Source organism: Balaenoptera physalus (genome assembly GCF_965194825.1).
Source record: "Balaenoptera physalus genome assembly, chromosome: 2".
In the NCBI taxonomy this organism is placed as follows: domain Eukaryota; kingdom Metazoa; phylum Chordata; class Mammalia; order Artiodactyla; family Balaenopteridae; genus Balaenoptera; species Balaenoptera physalus.
The window spans coordinates 11,307,933-11,326,496 of record NC_138883.1 but is presented as its reverse complement, the minus strand read 5'-3'; the positions used below and the strand labels follow the sequence as shown (position 1 = coordinate 11,326,496).

Sequence of the window (18,564 nt, the reverse complement as noted above, 5' to 3'; positions counted from 1 at the left end):
GGACTTCCTCTAATGTGGTATTTTAGTCAGTTTGCCAGGGCTGCCATAACAAAGTATCACAGACAGGATGGCATATACAACAGAAATTAATTTTCTTGCTGTCCTGGAGGCCAGAAGTCCAAGACCAAGGTGTCGGCAGATTTGGTTTCTCCTGAGGACTGTCTCCTTGGCTTGCAGATGGCTGACTTTTTACTGTGTCCTCATATGGCCCTTTCTCTGTGCACATACATCTCTGGTGTCTCTCCTGGGCTCTCATCTCCTCTTGTTATAAAGACACCAGTCAGCCTGGATGAGGGCCCATTCTAAGGGCCTCATTTTAACTTAATCACCTCTTTAAAGGCCTGATCTCCAAATACAGTCACATTTTGAGATTAGGACTTCAACATATGAATTTTTGGGGACAAAATTCAGTCCATAGCAGATGGCTTCTGTTTTCTTAAAGTATAACGAAAAAACTGGCTGTAGGGGTAGTCTTGAAAAGCGTGGAGAAAGATGAAACAGTGATTGAAGAGGGTAGAAGAAGGAGCTTACTAGAGAAATGTAACCTCAGGGTCAGGTGAGATTGGAGATGATTTGTTTACTCCAGTCAACCCAATTATCTGAGTTTCTGCAGCAATATTTAGGCGTATGGGTGGAGTAAAGTATTACATATGAACTCTCTGCTGCCATGAGGCTACTGTGTGCTCAGCCAAACAACCATCTCTTGTGTGCAAAGTTGAAATGTAAATGAATTTCATTCACATCCTCAGCACAATTACAAATTACTGTATGTCAGGGACCTTTCTGGCTGTTCTTAAATAGTTGAAAACAGGAAAGTTAAATAAATCAGTGACTGCTAGGATTTTGTTGCATTCACCAATGAACAAATTAACTTGAACATTTTTCCAACCGGTTCTATTAAAAAAAATTGTTTTTAATGATTACTCACCACTATTTTTGTTCTTCTTTCTCTCCCCCTTTCTTTCTTCCTTTTTTCCCCATCTTCACTCATCAATTATTTATTGAACACCTACTAGATGTCTGGCACTAGGGATAAAAAGAGTCCACAATCTAGTGTGGGAGACAGGTATATATGCAAAAAACCCCGAAGTGATAGTGCTGTTATTAAATTAATAATTCATGTGTTCATTTATCCTGCAAATGTATTGAGTGCCTGCTATTAAGTGCCAGGCAGTGTGTTAGGCTTGGGATAGAGACATGAATAAGGTATAGTTTTTGCCTTCAAGAAATTTACAACCTGGTAAAGAAAAATAAACAGGTAAGTAAACAAAGGCAATACATTGTAACATTTGTAAAATGTTAAAAGATCTCAAAGAAGGGAGTGACTCTGTGCTTTCCCTTGCATATTTGGATACCCATTGAAAGGAGTCTTTGCTGCATTTTAATGAAAGGAACTGTAAAAAGCACATTCGTTCATTTCACGTTTTCGAATGCTCACTGTCTTTGTGTAGTGACAGTTTTGTAGTTCTTGAATCACGAGCAAGCATTGAGTTGGGGGAATCTATGACTTTTCTCCTCATTTGAGCTTATTGTCCAAAACCTGCACTATCAACACCTTTTTAAGGTGGTAGAATGATTAATGGTATTCCTGAAATACTTGACAGAAACCTGCTGAATGTTAAAGCTTGAGAAAAGTCATAGTAACAAAGCATTATTGTGATGGTGGGTATGCAGAAAGCGTATGCTGGCCTAGCACGTATCTCAAATTCTTGGATCTCAGAACTATGTATTAATGTAGGGGTTCCCTGTAAAGTAATTTTAAAAAAGATGATGAATAGCAGATCAAAAACATGGAGAAGAAAATGGATTTTTGTAGATTATGTAACTGAAACATTTTCAACTATCATCTACTTTTACCTTATCTCAGGAAAAAAATTATTTACAACCAAACACTTTTTGGGATTAATTGAGACAATGGATTTAAACTTGTTGCTTTCTTCAGAGGTGATGTGCTATATAAACTCAAGGTGTTATTATCTGCAATGTAGACTTATTTGTGTGGGAAAATGCTAACCATATTATGGAAACAGTGCAGATAGTAGGAGGGAAAAAAGGCAAATCTGATAAATGGTATACGTGAGATTTAGAATCTATAATTAACCTAATAACAACTGAAAACTGCTTTGATGTCATGCAGTGAACACCCACTATCTGCATACTGACTTCATTTCAGATGGTGTTCTAGAGTATATCATAGTGGAAAGAGCACTGGATGGGAGTCAGGGTTCATAAGTTCTAGTCTAGCTTGGCTGTTGACTCCCTATGTGCCTCATTTTCCCCACCTTTAAAATGAAATGGTTATGGGCAAAGGTCTCTAAGGTCCTTCTAGTTCTGCTATCTCATCATTCTGTGATTCTACGTCCCATGCCTATCAAAAGCATTTTGACTCTCTTCAAGTTGCTTAAGCCAGCATTTCAGTTAGAATGCATCCAGGAGCTTGTTTCCATGGGCTGTTGGGGACAGCAAGGCCGTGCTTCTCCAGGACTTGATATGTCTTCTGTTAACTGCTGACAGTGAGCCATACCACCTAAAAGGCTCCTTTGGTAGCCTTAAAGATTGAAAGGACAAATGGACAGTGTTGAGAGCTCTGTGGAAGAGGAGACCTGAGAGACGTTGATCATCATGGCCCCTTGGGATTTGCAAAGAGGAATGACTAGAACTGGGCCATTCACTGCTGCCAGGTCAAAGGTCAGGTCAGGAATGTGGACAATGCTGGTGACTCCAGGTAGGTCTAGGAGGGTAAATAAGCCTATTTAGTCCCTCCTGAATCTTGAGAAGATCTGGGCAGCCAAGCTCAGAAAGCTATTAGGAAGTCTCCTAATTTATGAAGTTACTTGGAAGAAAAATGTGACATTCACTTTTTGTGATTTGTTACCACACAGTCATTGCATTCTTACTTAATACTCACCAAATTAATCTACGTTAACAATTCTCACAGTTCAAACATTCACTAAACACACTTCATGATCACTTATTGTGTTAAAAATCTGGTTTTGATTGTTGCTATTATGCAACGGATTCCCTATATTTTAGGAGTTTTAGTGTTGTTGAAAGACCTTTGGAGTTTTCTCCAGTTTTAGTGAAGCACTATTAAATATAATTTTCTGGTGGCAGAGATATATATCTATTATTATTTTGCTAATAATAAGCTAACTTGGGGGTGATTATAGGATGATTTGGAGTACTGCCTTTCTTAGTGATAAAAAGTAATGGCTAATTTGTGACTAGGATATTAAGCCAGATAACTAAAAGTAATTTTGTGTGTGGAATACAATTATAAGTAAATTAAAGGTCTTTTATAATTGTTTCCATCATGGAATTCCAGTAAAAATTTACATATTTTCCTTAAAATACTGATTAACTTCCTGTATCTGATCATTAAAAAAAATAACTGTATGCCTAATACATATTACAAGATGATTCTTCTTTTTTTCTTTTTTTTTTTTTTTTTTGCTTTTATCTAGTTGCTTCCAAGATCCGGTACTTACAGGAATATCATAACCGGGTTCTCCACAACATTTATCCTGTACCTTCAGGAACAGATATTGCAAACACCCTGAAATACTTTTCTCAGACCTTGTTAAGGTAAGCTTTAAAATATCCTGTCCTTTGAAAGAATTATTAGGTAGTTCTACTAAATTGATTGGGACCTAAATTTTTATCGAACTGAAAGTCTTGAAGGGCCTTACGTTTTCTAGTGCTCTGCCAGAAGAGTCTGGACTCAAGCTTTCTGGGTGTATATAGCAGATGAGATCAGAGGCCTAACTGATAAAAATGGCTACTGCCTGCTTTCCTCAGTTGAACGCCTTTTCAAGAGATTTATATAGTGATAGAAGTTATATGTTTGGCACTAATGTAGAGTGGAATTAAAAGGAGAACCTACATTTGCTTAAAATTAAGAACAGGAAACACATATGGTCTTAAAGAAAATCAGAATGACGAAGCATTTTTAAGTTCATCAGTAGTATTTCCTGTTTCTCGAAGCATAATTTATGATAATAACAATTATTTTTAATCCATGTAACACTTCAAGTGTTCAATATGCTTTACAGTCGATATGGAGGACAACAAACAAAACCACGGCAGCCCTTTTTATACTGTCTGCTTTGACTGTAAGGTAGAGACGGGGGGGACCCATCTGCTTCACAGTTCTCATTAGGAAAAGCAGGCAGACAAAGGTGAGCCTTTCCGGTAAAGACTCAGTTGTAGGGGAAATAACATCGAAGAAGTGAGAGCACACTTCACTTTCCATTAAATTCTAAGGCTTGGTCTCTTCCATTATCATGATCTCCTCACTCCAGATCTGATTTTAGAAACACATTTCTTTCAGCTATATAACAGCAAAAGTTTTGTAAGATAGGCATTAGGGAAAGAACACCAGCTCAGAACGACTATAGTGGCACTGGAGTTCCCAGCAGTCTAAGGCTTTGCCCTGGGCGGACTGAATGCCTTGTAGAAAGAAGCCTCACTAGAGCAAGTCAGCTCCTAGTCTTCAGTGCCACTATCTCTGTGTTCTTATTCTTTGGAATGTCTCTTCTTCTTTAGAACCCCTAGTGTCCTTGTTCTATGTTAAAAGGATTCTGTTTATCAGATTCGTAGATTTCATACTTACATAGTAAGTTTAGGACCTTGTTATAGGACATTGCTCTTTTCCAATGGCAGTGGAATAATTAGCTCAGTTTTCACAGTAATAATCAGATAAGGCACCAAGGCATCCGATTCTGTCCTCTTGAATTCTCCTTTTGTCTTTGAGGTCAGGCTTCTCAACGGGAAACACGTTCCTTTATCACAAATTCTGAAAGCTCTCTAAGTGAGAGACACTTTTCAGTAGGAAGCAAATCCGAATTCCATTTGCAAAGAAACTGTGACATTCTAGTTGGCACTTTGAAACTTGCTGCTTAGGTCTTAGTCATGGTGCCAAAAAATTAAGAAATTTGGGATATTGAAGTCATGTTTGCAAGACATGAGGATTCCATTTTCTTGAGCAGTGAATCATTAGAATATGATCATGGGTGACAGCATTTTAATGGTAAAACTAGTGTTAAAATAGTTTATTCAAGTGCTGTTGGGAAAGACTCTATGCAATTGAGTCCATTTTCAAAGGCAGACAATATCAACAGCCACAACGAATGGTAGTACTAACCAATAGCTATTATTATCATAGCAAAATTATATTATAATATGTAATAGTAATGATATGTCAAGCACTTTTCTAAGCACTTTACATGTGTCATCTCATTTAACCCCTCATATTAATTCTATTAAATAAATATACTATTATACCCTTTTTATATATAATGAAATTAAAGCACAGAGTGGTTAAATTGCTCAAAGTTACATATCTGGTGAGCGCTGGAACCAGAATTCGACCCTGGGAGTCCTAATCCACGGCACACGCTCTGAACAGTTAGGCTATGCTGCTTCTCCTTACTATTGCTGGTTATCATATTCCAGGGGCACTTCTTTTAGTAAAAACTTGGTTTGGCCTTTGGGAATGCTGGCATCCATTATGAGTCCATAGAGTATAATTTTGGCTCTCTTTGAGATCTAGGGAGGAAAGGAAGTGCTTGGCACAAAGATTTACCATCTTTTTTTTTTTGGCCGCGCTGCCTGGCCTGTGGGATCTTAGTTCCCTGACTAGGGATTGAACCCATGCCCCCTGCAGTGGGAGCGTGGAGTCTTAACCACTGGACCGCCAGGGAAGTCCCCATCCTTTTGAAAGTTAAATTGAGCTATACCTGAGGTGATATGGACAGCGTTTCAATTCCCAGATGTTTTAGTGCTATCTCCCACTCAGCAATTCGTTGTGGCTAGTAGGTCAGAGCAGAGTTGACAGCCTATAGGACACACACACATCAAGTGGGAGGAAGAAAGAAGACACTGAGTAACAAGTCCCTGGCTGGACTTTAATACTCACAGGTTCAACTCTTGGGCTGAACCCAATGCATTTTCTTTCTTCTCTTTGCCTACCTCAGTTTCAAAAAATTTTTCATCTCTTTTGTTTACTTTCCAATAATTCCAGTAATACAGAACTTACAACTATTGTCCTATGTATTAGACCAAGTTATGGTCATTTTCATCATTCTCATTGTTGGTTTATACATCCGTAATAATCATATTTATAATTCTTCATTTTACTTATGCTGTTAGAAAGTTCAAGACAAATAAGATGGTCTAAGTATTTGGTGTCCAAGATTCTTTGACAGTAATGCTTTCTACTTACAAACAAGATGGTTTCCTTTGCATTTTATATAATTTATCATATACATTCAGAAGCACTTCTTGCTTTCAGAATTCAGGTTCTTGGAAAGAAACAAGAAAGCATTAAAGATATATTCTCACAGAGTAACCCTCTGTCTTTCTCTTTGGGTATTCTCAATGAAGTTAAAATTATTTTGGTTAAAATATGTGACTTGAAGTTCCAGCAGCATCATTTAAGTCACAATTGCATTTTTAGAGTAATAGTCCTTTGGTATTCATGCATGCACGCAACTCTCTCTGATTTCAGTAGAGGTTTGTACACATTTTCAAAGGCAGAGATTAGGCTAGGTGTTTAACTTCAATTAATTTAATCCATAGGAGAGGAGAGATTACTTGTGGAGAAATATAGAGACCATAATTGACTATCTCAGCAGTTGAACAGTCCACATAGGTCCACTTAGTTTATTATTGGACTCAGATTCATGGAGGTTCCCCAAACTCTAGGTGAGCAGCAGGCAAGTCCTCTGTGTTACTCAGCTTGCTGGCCCTTGAGTCTAGAGCAATGTTCTGTCCTTAGAAGGGGATCAGTAAGTATTTGTTGAATTGAATTGACTTGAGTCCAAATTTCATCCATCACAGGAACTCTTCTAGAGCATTTACTTAATCTAGCAGTGACCGAGGGTCCTGGGTAAGATTTTGTGTGAGTGCTGAGGTGTCCTCATTTTAACTTAGTAGGGGTCTAAGTGTGGCAATGGGCACACAGTTTATACACAACTTCAGAGTTTAGTTTTTTGTTTGCTTTTAGCATTAGAAGTGACTATGAAGATCAACTAGTTTAATCTCCCCTCATGGCTGCAGAGGAATCTGTTCATTTTATATTAGAAGCATTCTGGGACCATATTTTAAACATCTAAGGTCTTCTGTAGGGATCTTGCCTTTTATCTGGGAGAACATTTAAAGGCTTTCTTCTAGTCTTCCTATTTCAAACATTCTTTTGGAATTCCTTGCCCCAGATCACTCTTCTGGTGCCATTCGAACTGCTAGCACATACTATCTTTTTAAGAAAATCATTGAGTTTGGGGAAAGCTACTTGCTGCTAACTCTTTAGAAAATGTTTAATATGTTTTTAAAAGAGATTCTAGTTTCAGTTCGATAATCTTAATTGAATTCTAATTTCTAATGGCTTAGGAACAAAATACAGACCTTCAAATGACTGATTTATTGTCCACAGAGTAGCTTTAGAGCATAGCATAATCAAGTAAATTTTATGAAGTGCATAAATCTAATTCAAATGTCAAAGTTCATAATCTTATAGAAAGTTTATTTGACATATTAATTTTCTGTGCTATAGATACCTCAGGGCGACTCCTCATCTTTCCCCACACCCACAGTGTTCCTCTTCTCTTGGTTTCTCTTGATGTTGGAAGTAAATGCTTGGTAAAGAGGATCTCAGGAGTGAAGAGGAAAGGTGAAGAGTTGTCTGCTGGGTCAAACTCTTCTGAGCAGGGCATTCTTAATATTCTTTTTGGTTGGGTGTACAGACCTCTGGGAAAGAATCTCAGATGGGGAAGATGGTTTTATCATTCCCAAGTTAGACAGTTTGGTTGGGGAAATAAGTTTCTTTTTTTTAATGAATAAACTTCACAAAACATCATGAAATCACAATGCATTGTACATTTATTCATGAGCCCTTCTTAAGTTTTTCCACAAATGAAAACATTTCCTTACATTGAAACATGAATGATAATTTAAAACTGGTTTCATGGATTATTCATCTTCAGCCATTTTTTCTCAACCTCACCTACTTATTAAATCTAAAGGCAGTGAGAGAGAAGTTTACTGTTTCAGTGCTGACGTTTTTTCTTCCCTACGTATATGAAGTTGGTGCTGCTATCATTTGGAAACCCTCCATATACAGGAAAGGAAAAATATCAATGTAGAGCCTCCAAAGTTGATTTGACTAGTGTTTGTTAAATTATATCAAACTTTGGAAAAATACTACTGTGTATTTGAAAAGAATAATGTGCTATATTTCCCCCACCAAGGAAAAGTTTGATGAGAGCAATGTACTTAATTTAGAGAAAAGCATTAATGTATGCTCTACAGCTAATTTTATTCTCTAAGGCAAAGTATTGTTTTTCCGTGCCACTTCTATAAGAGCCACATGTTGCAATTTTGGAAGGATGCTGGTAGTAGGCTAATTTAGGGCTGAAGTTTGGGAAATAATATTTCTGACTTACATCCATTGTGATTTTAAGGGCATTTTCAGTGGGATAAAATCCTACAGGGTTAAAACAGATTTTTGGTGAGTGGGTTTATCAAGAATATAGCATTTAAAGGGGGTACTTTTAGGAGTAATTGAGTTATATGAGGAAAGTATAAAGTCTGATGGAAAATCTGATGGTATTTATAATAGATGTAGGCAGGCAGGGGTAACTGGAATGTTGATATTATCCCATTGTAAAGTATAAGCTTACAAAGTTAAATACATCACACACAAAAAAGGTAAATTAAATCCCTTTAAAAATTAAAAAATTACACTAAATCTTAAGTTATTTATTGCTAAGAAGTATTACATAACTATTCTGAAGTTATTTTTATTATTATTAATTGTTTTTCCCTGGACATTGGGTAACAGAAGACAAAGGAAATCGAGGTAAATTAGGCACATGGAAAATAAAAAGCATGTAGTCATTTTTCTTACATTGTAACATATTTTGCACTAAGAGTAAATAAAAATAAATGTAAATTTGAAATAGCGAGCATGCTTGACACTAACCAATTCTTCACACCACTGTAAAATTGTAAATGTAATATCATTAACTAAGAACTTAGTAATGTTTGATGCACATAGAATAAGTGTAAGATAAGATTATTTCTATGTAATGAAACATTTATAAATTGTTATCTATTTTGATTAACATCGAAGTGTACTATATCAAAGCACTTTGTAAGTGCAGCAGATATTACCAGTATAATGTATAGATATTACCATTATAATGTCTTTAATGATTAAATAGTATAACCTAATTTAAAAAAACTAAACATTTGGCTAAGCAGTCATTTCTTCTATTTTTAAATTAGCAATTTTTCTGCTTTATTGCTTTTACTAAAAGGTTTTTATTTAAAAATTAGTGCTAAAAGAAAGCCAATTTATTTTTAAGAATTTCTTTTTATTTCCATTAAAATTTTTTTAACTTTGTAAATTATCTTTCCTTTAGTTTTTAGTGAGTTTTGTTGAATAATAACGTAAGTAGCAGCAGTAATATATATATGAGATCTTATTGTATGACGTGCAGCTATATGACAGATACTGCTTGCTTAGTCTTTAGAATTTTGAAGGTAACTATTTAATAAACCTCTGTTTGTATTCATAAAATAAAATGTTTCCTCCCCAACATGCAAAATTTAAAAAACACACATAAATAACCATTATCATTAGTTCACAAACATATGCTATGGACCATCTACTCTATATTATTTTATAGCTTTTCCAATGTAGTTTAGCTAACATTTTAGAAATATGTATTATTTCTAAATTCATATGCCTGTTTAAACTTCATTATCTCAAATGATACTGACAGAATGTCATGAAACAGTATCATAATATACATATAGACATTATTTTGATGCAATAAACATGTGATTTTTAAGACTCTCTTAATAAACACACATGTTTATTCTTTGCTAAAACATGTTTCTGCAAGTGCCATACCTATATTTTGCAAGTTTTTCTTTACCTGATTAAGACAGTCTTGCTGAAAACTTCCTTTGCTTTGAAAGCTCCTTTTAATTAGCAATGAAAGCTCTAACTCATTAGACAAAGCCATCATTCTTCCTTTCCGGAAACCTCGCCTTCATCAAATCAATAAACTGTAAAACATGGGTTTGGCACTGAAACATGCATTTTTATATTTTTGCTCCTTACTAGCCAGATAACACATGAGATGCAATGCAACTTCCGCAAAATAAACCTTACGTTATTGGTATCTCTGTGCATGAAGCTCTGCGACCCGTACTAGATTTGTAGATGCTGCTGGTGTGGCAATTGCATCTTATGTGGGATGTATCTGGTGTTTTATTATTTGTTTTAGAGTGTCATTTCAATGTAATGTGCTGTTCTTTGTGTCTTTGTTGTCTCTTTTTTTTCTTTGTCCCCCCAACAGCATTTTGTCCCGCACAGGGAAGAAGGAAAACCAAGATGCCTCCAATTTGACAGTGCCCATGACCATGTGTCTTTTTCCTGTGCCATTCCCACTCACCCCATCTCTAAGACCGCAGGTCAGTTCCATCAACCCTACTGTTACTCGCTCCCTCCTTTACAGCGTCCTGCGAGATGCTCCCTCTGAACGTGGCCTGCAAAGTCGTGATGCTCACTTGTCAGACTACCCTTCTTTGGACTATCAAGGCCTCTACGTGACTTTGGTGACTCTCCTGGATCTAGTTCCTTTACTACAGCATGGCCAACATGGTGAGCATTTAATTGAAACTTTTGAAAATGTACATGTATGTTTATAGATGCTAGAGACTGTTGTTGTTATTATAATAAATTGCTTGAAAGGTCTTTGTGTGGCTAAAACCTTTCTTACACTGAAGCTTAATTATGGTGTTTGACTTATTATCATTTTTTTCTGTTTTATGGCCAGAGAGGTGTTATCCAAGTGGGTCTGCATGGGTGGGAGGAATGGGCTTGAGAAAGGAGGAAGACTATAAAAGGAACTTAACTATTCTCCCCTGATCTGCTTATCAAGGAGACTCTGGTTGAAATTACGATTTGGATGTTAAGTTTTAAAAACTTGCCCCCCAGGAAATGTAAGAGGTGGAGCTTAAAGGGCACATCATATCCACTGACTAATTCTGTGATTTTGGGGAGCAAATCATAGAATCTCTCTGGGACTCATTTTTCCTGTCTTTAAACCCAGGAGATTAGATAATAAGAAATCTCTAGAACGCTTCCAAATTTAACAAACAATCAATAGTTATTAGAAAATGTTGACCAAGTGGTACAGTGTATAGTGGTGCTTTATGCCATATATAGTATATGCATGCCGTGTATGGTATACACTACACAGTCTTAGTGGTGCTTTAGGACAGAAGCCTAAGAGCATGCTTCTTTTCTTAACTCTTCCTCTTTCTACTGTGTGTCTTTAGTAAATTTCATTATCTTGCATGCTTACCAAATTCTTCTAACTCATAAAAAGGAGCACAATAATATCTACTGCTTAAGTATTCAATATTATATTTGGGAGAATCAAATGAAAAATCATACAGTAAGAAAAATGACTTTTGCAGCAAATGAGCTTTTAATACACCAGTTGTCTTAACTTTAAAGCACTGATAATTTGGTCCATGGAGGTATGATAACTAAAGTTTCACTGTCCAAAAAATTGGAATTTCAGAAATGGGTGGGTGGTGGAGGTTATCTTGTCTTTTAGTTATGGCTAACTTTCCTAAGAGAATGCTTAATGGTTTATTTAGTAAGATGTGTTCTGAACTTAAAAAAAAATCTTCTTTTATAAAAATGATGAAATGATTATTAATTTGTTTTTTATATTTACAATTCTGTATAACAGTGAATATAAAAAATGTAGAAACTTGTGAGTTTGCTTATTGTACAATTTTGTAGCTGTTTGAGTCTAGTCACTTTTATTGTGATCCTATCTCAGCTCAGAACTTAAAGGAGATGACTCTTTGAATGTAATATTCCCGGAGCTTACCATGGTGGTGAACTTGTCAGTGCTTTTCCTTTGTGACTACCTGCCTGGTCTTGGGATGGGCCACTGAGTTAGAGCCCCTTGATTAAGATAAAAGCATTCAGTTTGGTATCTCACAGCCCATTTAACTGCAGTTAATGTGTAAATTGTGACAATTTCAGGGGGGATTATTTGTATTTTTGCTCTTTTACCCACAGCTATTTTGTGACCTTCCTCTTTACTGTTATCTATAGGCTGTGTTCTTGTTCTGCATAACAGATCTCAGAAGATAGGAAAAACTCACTAGACCATCCCTTAGAGGTTAAAAACCAATACAACCCTGTTTTGATCTGAATGACATCAGACTTTCTGAGGGAGGGAGTTTGGAACTTGGAATTCTGGTTCCCAAGCTGGAACTTCTAAACAAGAATGACTGAGGGGTGGGTCCTGAGGATCTGAATTTTTAACTAGCTCTCTGGGTGATTCTTCTGTACACCAAGTTTGAGAACCACTGCACTGTACCCAGCAGAGCTGCATTTTTGTTGCAGTTCAGCTACTAACTCTCAGGTGTTCTTGGGCAATCACTTCCCTTCTCTGGGCCTCAGTCTCCTCATTTGAAAAATATTCCAGGGGGGCTTCAGGTTCCTTTCAGTGCCAATGTTCTGTAACTAGGCTAAAAGGCAGCTGAGGTGTCTTATGTGCACAGGCTCAGTCAGTTCTCAGGAATACACTTGTGAATTTTCGGTTTCATCAATTTGAGCCCAAGGTTGACTGACCCTCACTCCCCAGTGGGCAGTGTGGCCACATCCTCTCTGCTGTCAGTTGATGTGCTTGTTGAGGTGGCATATTAATTCTAATGATAATCAGAATTAACATTAGGCATGAAAATAGCACAAAGAAGGTGCATCTGCTACAAGACAAACAAGTCTAATAGTTTTCTTTTATAATGGATATGAAAATGAGAAAAAGCCTTCATTGTCAAGTCTTGGCTGATGAACTGTGTATCAGGAGATCCAGAAACATCAAAATATGTATTCAGTGTGATGGGATTTGGTTTACATGCATTCTAAAGCTAAATCGTTATGATTTTTTGAATGTCCTCTATTTTTACTCCTTGTGCAGGTAATAATAATAATAACAATATTAATATTCATAATAATATCTAATATTTGTGGAGCACACATTAGGTGCTATGTTAAGCACTTTACGTTTTTCTCATTTAAACCTCCTAACAATCCTTCTAATGAAGTGAGGTAGGTACTGTTCCTATCACTTAAAAGTGTTGATAGAAAGATTATTATGAGGTGGCACGTCCTTCTGTGATAATTGATAACTAAGTGTGCAGGGTCATGCAGTATCAGTTTACGGCTTCCCTTCTTTGGTGCGTGCTGAATCTGCCGCTGTGCTGGAAGACGCAAATTACTTCATTGCCCAGGACTCCAGATGTAGGAAGATTGTTCGGTCGATGGAGCAGAAATAGCATGGTTTTATTTCCAGTCTTGCCCTTGATTTTTCTAAAAATTCCCATGAGAAAATAATTTAACATCGCTGTGCTACAGTGATCTTGTGTAAAATGTAACAGAGGTAAGAATGCTGGAAAGATTTCAAGATTCGTTATCACTTGGAAAGTGCTTTTAATTTATGAAATCAGGGAGTAATATGAATACCAAGTACTACTGAAGATGGATAAGGTGTTGAGGAAAAGCTCACATCATAGATACGGTTGACCTTTGAACAACTTGTGGGGTTAGGGGCACTGAGCCCCCATACAGTTGAAAATCTGCAATCTCTGCTGCTCTCTCTGCCTCAAGAACAAAGGAATTGATAAATGACTCACCTAAGGGCAGGGAGCTGAAACAGTTTGGATAGAATCAGGACTCAAACCCTAGTTCTTTGGGTTCCACTTATTGTGATCTCTAATTGAACACAAACTTTTCCCCGCACTTAGTTGATTTAAAGATCTGTAAAATGAAGATACAGGTACTATATTTATTGAAAAAATCCATGTATATAAGTGGACCCACACAGTTTAAACCTTGTTGAAACCCAACAGTTCAAAATTTGTGTTGTTCACGAATCAACTGTATATTTCTTAATGCAATCATTCATCAAAGACTGTGTACGTACTCTACAGAACTCTTGATAGGAAGGGAGTGATGGTTGCTTATAATTTAAACCAGTTCATAAGAACTTAAAATGTAAAATTAGCATTTTTTGTTAAATGGCAAAATATTCAGTGACTGATTACTTCATTTTGTTTTGTAGATCTTGGACAGTCAATATTTTATACAACTACGTGTTTGCTCCCCTTTCTCAATGATGATATTCTGAGTACTTTGCCCTACACGATGATATCAACTTTAGCTACCTTTCCTCCGTTTCTGCACAAGGATATTATTGAATATCTCAGCACATCTTTTCTACCAATGGCTATATGTAAGTTCGGTCTTACCTAATACTAGATGATTTTTATGTGTTGTATGAATGGAAATTGCTTTTGCTGTTTAGGCTACAGATTTTCAAGATTATAATGGAATCACTTGCTGTATACATGTGCTTTGATTTAAATTCAGTTATTTCATCATGAATAGTATGGTGAACATCAAAGAAAGAAAAAGACAATTATACCTTAGAACTGTTGTATTCAGATAGTTTGATCTTATTGGATAGGAAGAAAGAACATGTCAAGGCACAGTCTGTATTTCCTCCATATAAATTATGGTATTTTTTGGCTACTTTAGAAAAAAGCGTGGAGTGAAGTGTTGCCTTAGATGTAGAAATTCTTATCTTTTGCATCTGAAAGCAGTAGGGTGTGCAGGGAAGAGCAATGGATAGAATCAGGATATGTAGATCTCCTGTGGTCTCAGTTCTGTCTGTAATCTGCTGTATGATGTGAGGTTGGGCAACTGACATAGTTGAAACTTCATCTCCAGAATGATGATATCATCAGCTTTCCCTCACAGGGGTGTTGTGATGACAAAATGAGTCAAAATTTATGAAAACACTTTGAAAAAAGCTGAAGTTTACAACTCATGTGCAAGGTACTCTTATAAACGTGGAATCGATTTGAATTCTGTTTCACTTTTATAAACTTAATTCTGCAGGCTTTCCAGATGTGATAACAGAGAGAAAAAAATAAGTTGGGTTGTGTTTTTTTATGATCAAAATCCTGTTAAAGTATTTTTTAAAAGAAATGGGTGATTAATTAATCTACATTTCAGTGGATAATCTGAAAAGATTATGGGTTTAGGAGTCAAACAGATCTAGATTCAAATCACAGCTCTGCTACCAACTAGCTGTGTGAGCTTAGGCAAGTTACCTAACCTTTCTGTTTCTTACCTGTAAAATGAGAATAATGATAATACTGCCTCATAAGGTCGCTGTGACAATTGAGATGATTAATTGGAACATTGATAGAGTGCTAGCACAATGCCTAGTGTTCAATAAGTGTTAGTTTACTTCTCTCCTTCCCTCAAGTCTTGTTCTATAATAATGCCTGTGTTGGTCACATTCAATTCCTAGAGATCATTTGTCACTGTTTTAATGTTATGTACTTATGATCTTATTAAAGTTGTTGCTTTGTAATAACAATTGGTAAACATATGTACCTTTGAGCCACATTTACTTATTTTACAATTGAGTTTAATCTTAGCTATGGAATTGTAATTTTCATGTCTTTTAAACAAAGAGTCTGACTTCTGCCTAAATTATATAGCTATTTAAAAAATTAGCAGACTGATTATACTGTTCAAGTAACAGAATATTTGATCATTCTCTTTTTTGGTTCTGTGTAACCTTATTGGCAAGTACTTGCTTATGGATACAGCCTTAGGATTGCATAGTTGTATTTTTTTTTAATAAGTATGTTAACTGTTAAACTTAGGCATAGAAATTTTTTTCTTTTAAGAATAGCAGGTGAGGCTGCATCTTTCTAATAACGAGTGTAAATTCACTGTATCCTTCCTTCTTAGAAATAAGTTAATAATTTTGGGAGATGTAGTGCATGTTTCAGGCCCTTGAAGTTACAAAGAGCAACCGAGCATGTGACAGCTGGCAACTTGTTTCTTCACCCTTGATTATTAATTTCTGCTTAATTAGAAACAGACCCCAAAACATGCCTTGTAGTCACATTGGAATCCTTACTTATTTAAATGTGTGAACTTGGCAACTAAGGAGAACAAAATAGTAAGTTGGGTTTACAAAACTTGTGTGAATATTTTAGTGCTCATTAGTGGAGTAGCTTGGTGTTCGTTTAAAGGGTAGGGACAAGTCATTTCTGTCTCCATTTTTTTTTTTTACTGTAAAGGAGAGGTTTAGAAAATAATGTTCCATCTCTAAGGTTATTTCTGGCTTAATAATTCTAGGTTAAATAACATCAATCTTATTTTACGTAAGAGGCACATATCTTCCTCCAATGCAATCGCTGATCTGGTTCATTTATTTTGTTGCTCTGGTTTTAGTCTCCTAGTTCTGACTTTCTCGTTTCTCGTCACCATTCCTGTAGTTCAACAGTAGCCAATCTTTATCATCTTTAAATCTTTGAAAATAAATTGTGGTACTAACCTTTAAAGCCAAATTCTATTAAACGATTCAGGCATTTCTTTTGTACTTACTCCTTCATAGAGTAGATACAAAGGACATAGATCCAAAGATGGAGGGGATTGGGTTCCAGATTCATCAAGTCAAACTGAATTGATGTGAGAACGTGTGTCTCTTGTTTGCGTCCATGTTGGTTTTATTTTTGGAAGTTGTTTCAGTGTGTAGAAATTCTGACCAGAACAAGAGGGGAGCATTTAACTTCTTCCAGAATATTTTTATTTCAGACCTGAGATGAAGGATGTTGCATTTTCTGAGGACTTGATAAAATCTTTAAGACAAAAAGGCTTTTATCTCTTTGGTATGGTATTCACAAGGTCAAATGTAATACATGGACAGTTTTTCAGGTGTTAAACGATTGTATCATTAAGGACTTAGAAGATGAAAGTCTGAGCTCTCAAGTGGACCTAATGAGGTATTGCAGCTCCTTCAGTTTAAGAGCCCTGCATGTATATCAGTTATGTCTTTTATGTCATTTTTGTCAATAAACCAAGTACTGTGTTTTTATTTTAAATAACTCCTTTGAGGTGCTGCAGAGCAAACTGCAATTTATTATAAAAATTTCCTTTGACATAACCTTTTCTTGTTAACTCTTTCCTTGTGTATATATTAAGATACACTTGTTTTTATTCCACATGTGTGCAATAGGCTTTGTTTATATATGTATATTAAAGGAGTTACTAAGAATTGAAAAAGTCATTTGCATTTCACCATGGAAACCTCTCTTTTTCCACAAAGGTTCTGTGATTTGTGGACCAAATTGAAATATGGATGTTGGGAAGATGATATTTTGGCAGAGAAAAGAAAAAGCGGGTCCCAAATGAACATTATGTGATGTAGGATACATTATTTTAAAGTGAATAGTAAAGCTGAACAACTAAATCAGTGAAAGAGCCTTCTAGTGGTATCTTGGTATCCTGAACTGTGCAGTCTCATCTAGTTTCTTTTCCAACTTAAATTTCCTCAAAAATCACTCATCCTCAGGTTAAAAAAGAGGTTCATTTAGATCTTTACATTGAATTAAAAGCAATTGTATGATTTAATTGAAGGTCTGCTTCCAAACCATTGGCCCTGTATCATTTTTTTGTTCTATTGCTACTACAGAGGATGCGTGTTATGTTCTATGATCTTCCAAACAGTAATAAGTAAAGATAATAGAAAAAAGACAGTAAAATACCAACACAAGATATTGATGGTATTTAAATAATCTTTTATATATAAAATCTGTTTTATTAGCTAATGATTGTTTTTATAAAGTAGATCTTACTCTACTTTAAGAGCTTTATTATTGAATTGTGGGAAATGTTTTGGAATAGGAATCCAGAAGGGCTGAATTGTAGGCTGAATCTCTCAACCTTATCAAACTTTAGTTTCTTTAGCTGTAAATTTGTGAATAATTGTAACCTCACTTGTCTACATCACAATGTTTGTTGTGAAGACCATGACATAACATATGGGAATGACCTTTGAATATTGTCTGATGTTATACCAGTGTATAACACTCAGTCAAATAACAGACATGTCAAATCCCATTGCAACTAATTCCAATATTCTGCTCAAAATCACGTTGTCCTGAAATTTTATCATCTTAAATATTGCTTGAAATAATAACGGGCCATCTGCTGAGGTTTGGGATTTTTTTACCCTAGAGTGTGTTGTATAATAACAGTAATTGTTATGTCAGGTTTTGATCTCATAGAACCTGCATTGTTGATGGGCAGTCCTGTCTCTATGACTTTTTATTAATCTACCAATCTGCACATATTTTAATGCTACATAGACTTCAGGTTCATGGTGTCTTAGTCCTCCCTTTATGTTGAACTGATATGACCTTCTGACAGCACAGGTATCTTATGCTCAAACCCTATCTCATGGAACACAGTTACCTCTGCTTACACAAACAGAGGCCACTTGCTAATCCAGGCAGCACAGGAAATGGTTCTGTCATGTGGTAGAACTGGCATCAGAATGTTTTTCTTCTTCCCAGGTGATTCCCTTACCTTTACCCCTTAAAAAGGTATAAGGCTAGAGGGGTTTATTTAAATATATTTCAATTCAGACCACTTCTTACCAC

The 18,564-nt window shown here is 35.9% G+C and overlaps 1 protein-coding gene across 8 annotated transcripts in view; it reads left to right on the top strand.

Annotated features, from left to right (window-relative positions):
- Positions 1-18,564, top strand: part of UNC79 (unc-79 homolog, NALCN channel complex subunit) — a 261,771-nt gene that overhangs the window by 32,308 nt on the left and 210,899 nt on the right. For 4 of the 8 annotated variants that reach the window (XM_082451152.1, XM_082451149.1, XM_082451150.1 and 1 more), the window contains exons 2-4: positions 3,465-3,585; positions 10,527-10,672; positions 14,160-14,330. In XM_082451152.1, the coding sequence (XP_082307278.1) occupies positions 3,465-3,585; positions 10,527-10,672; positions 14,160-14,330 (438 nt within the window). Of the gene's footprint in view, positions 1-3,464; positions 3,586-10,367; positions 10,673-14,159; positions 14,331-18,564 lie in introns of all 8 variants that reach the window. The other 4 variants (XM_082451151.1, XM_082451146.1, XM_082451147.1 and 1 more) reach the window with 1 other exon arrangement.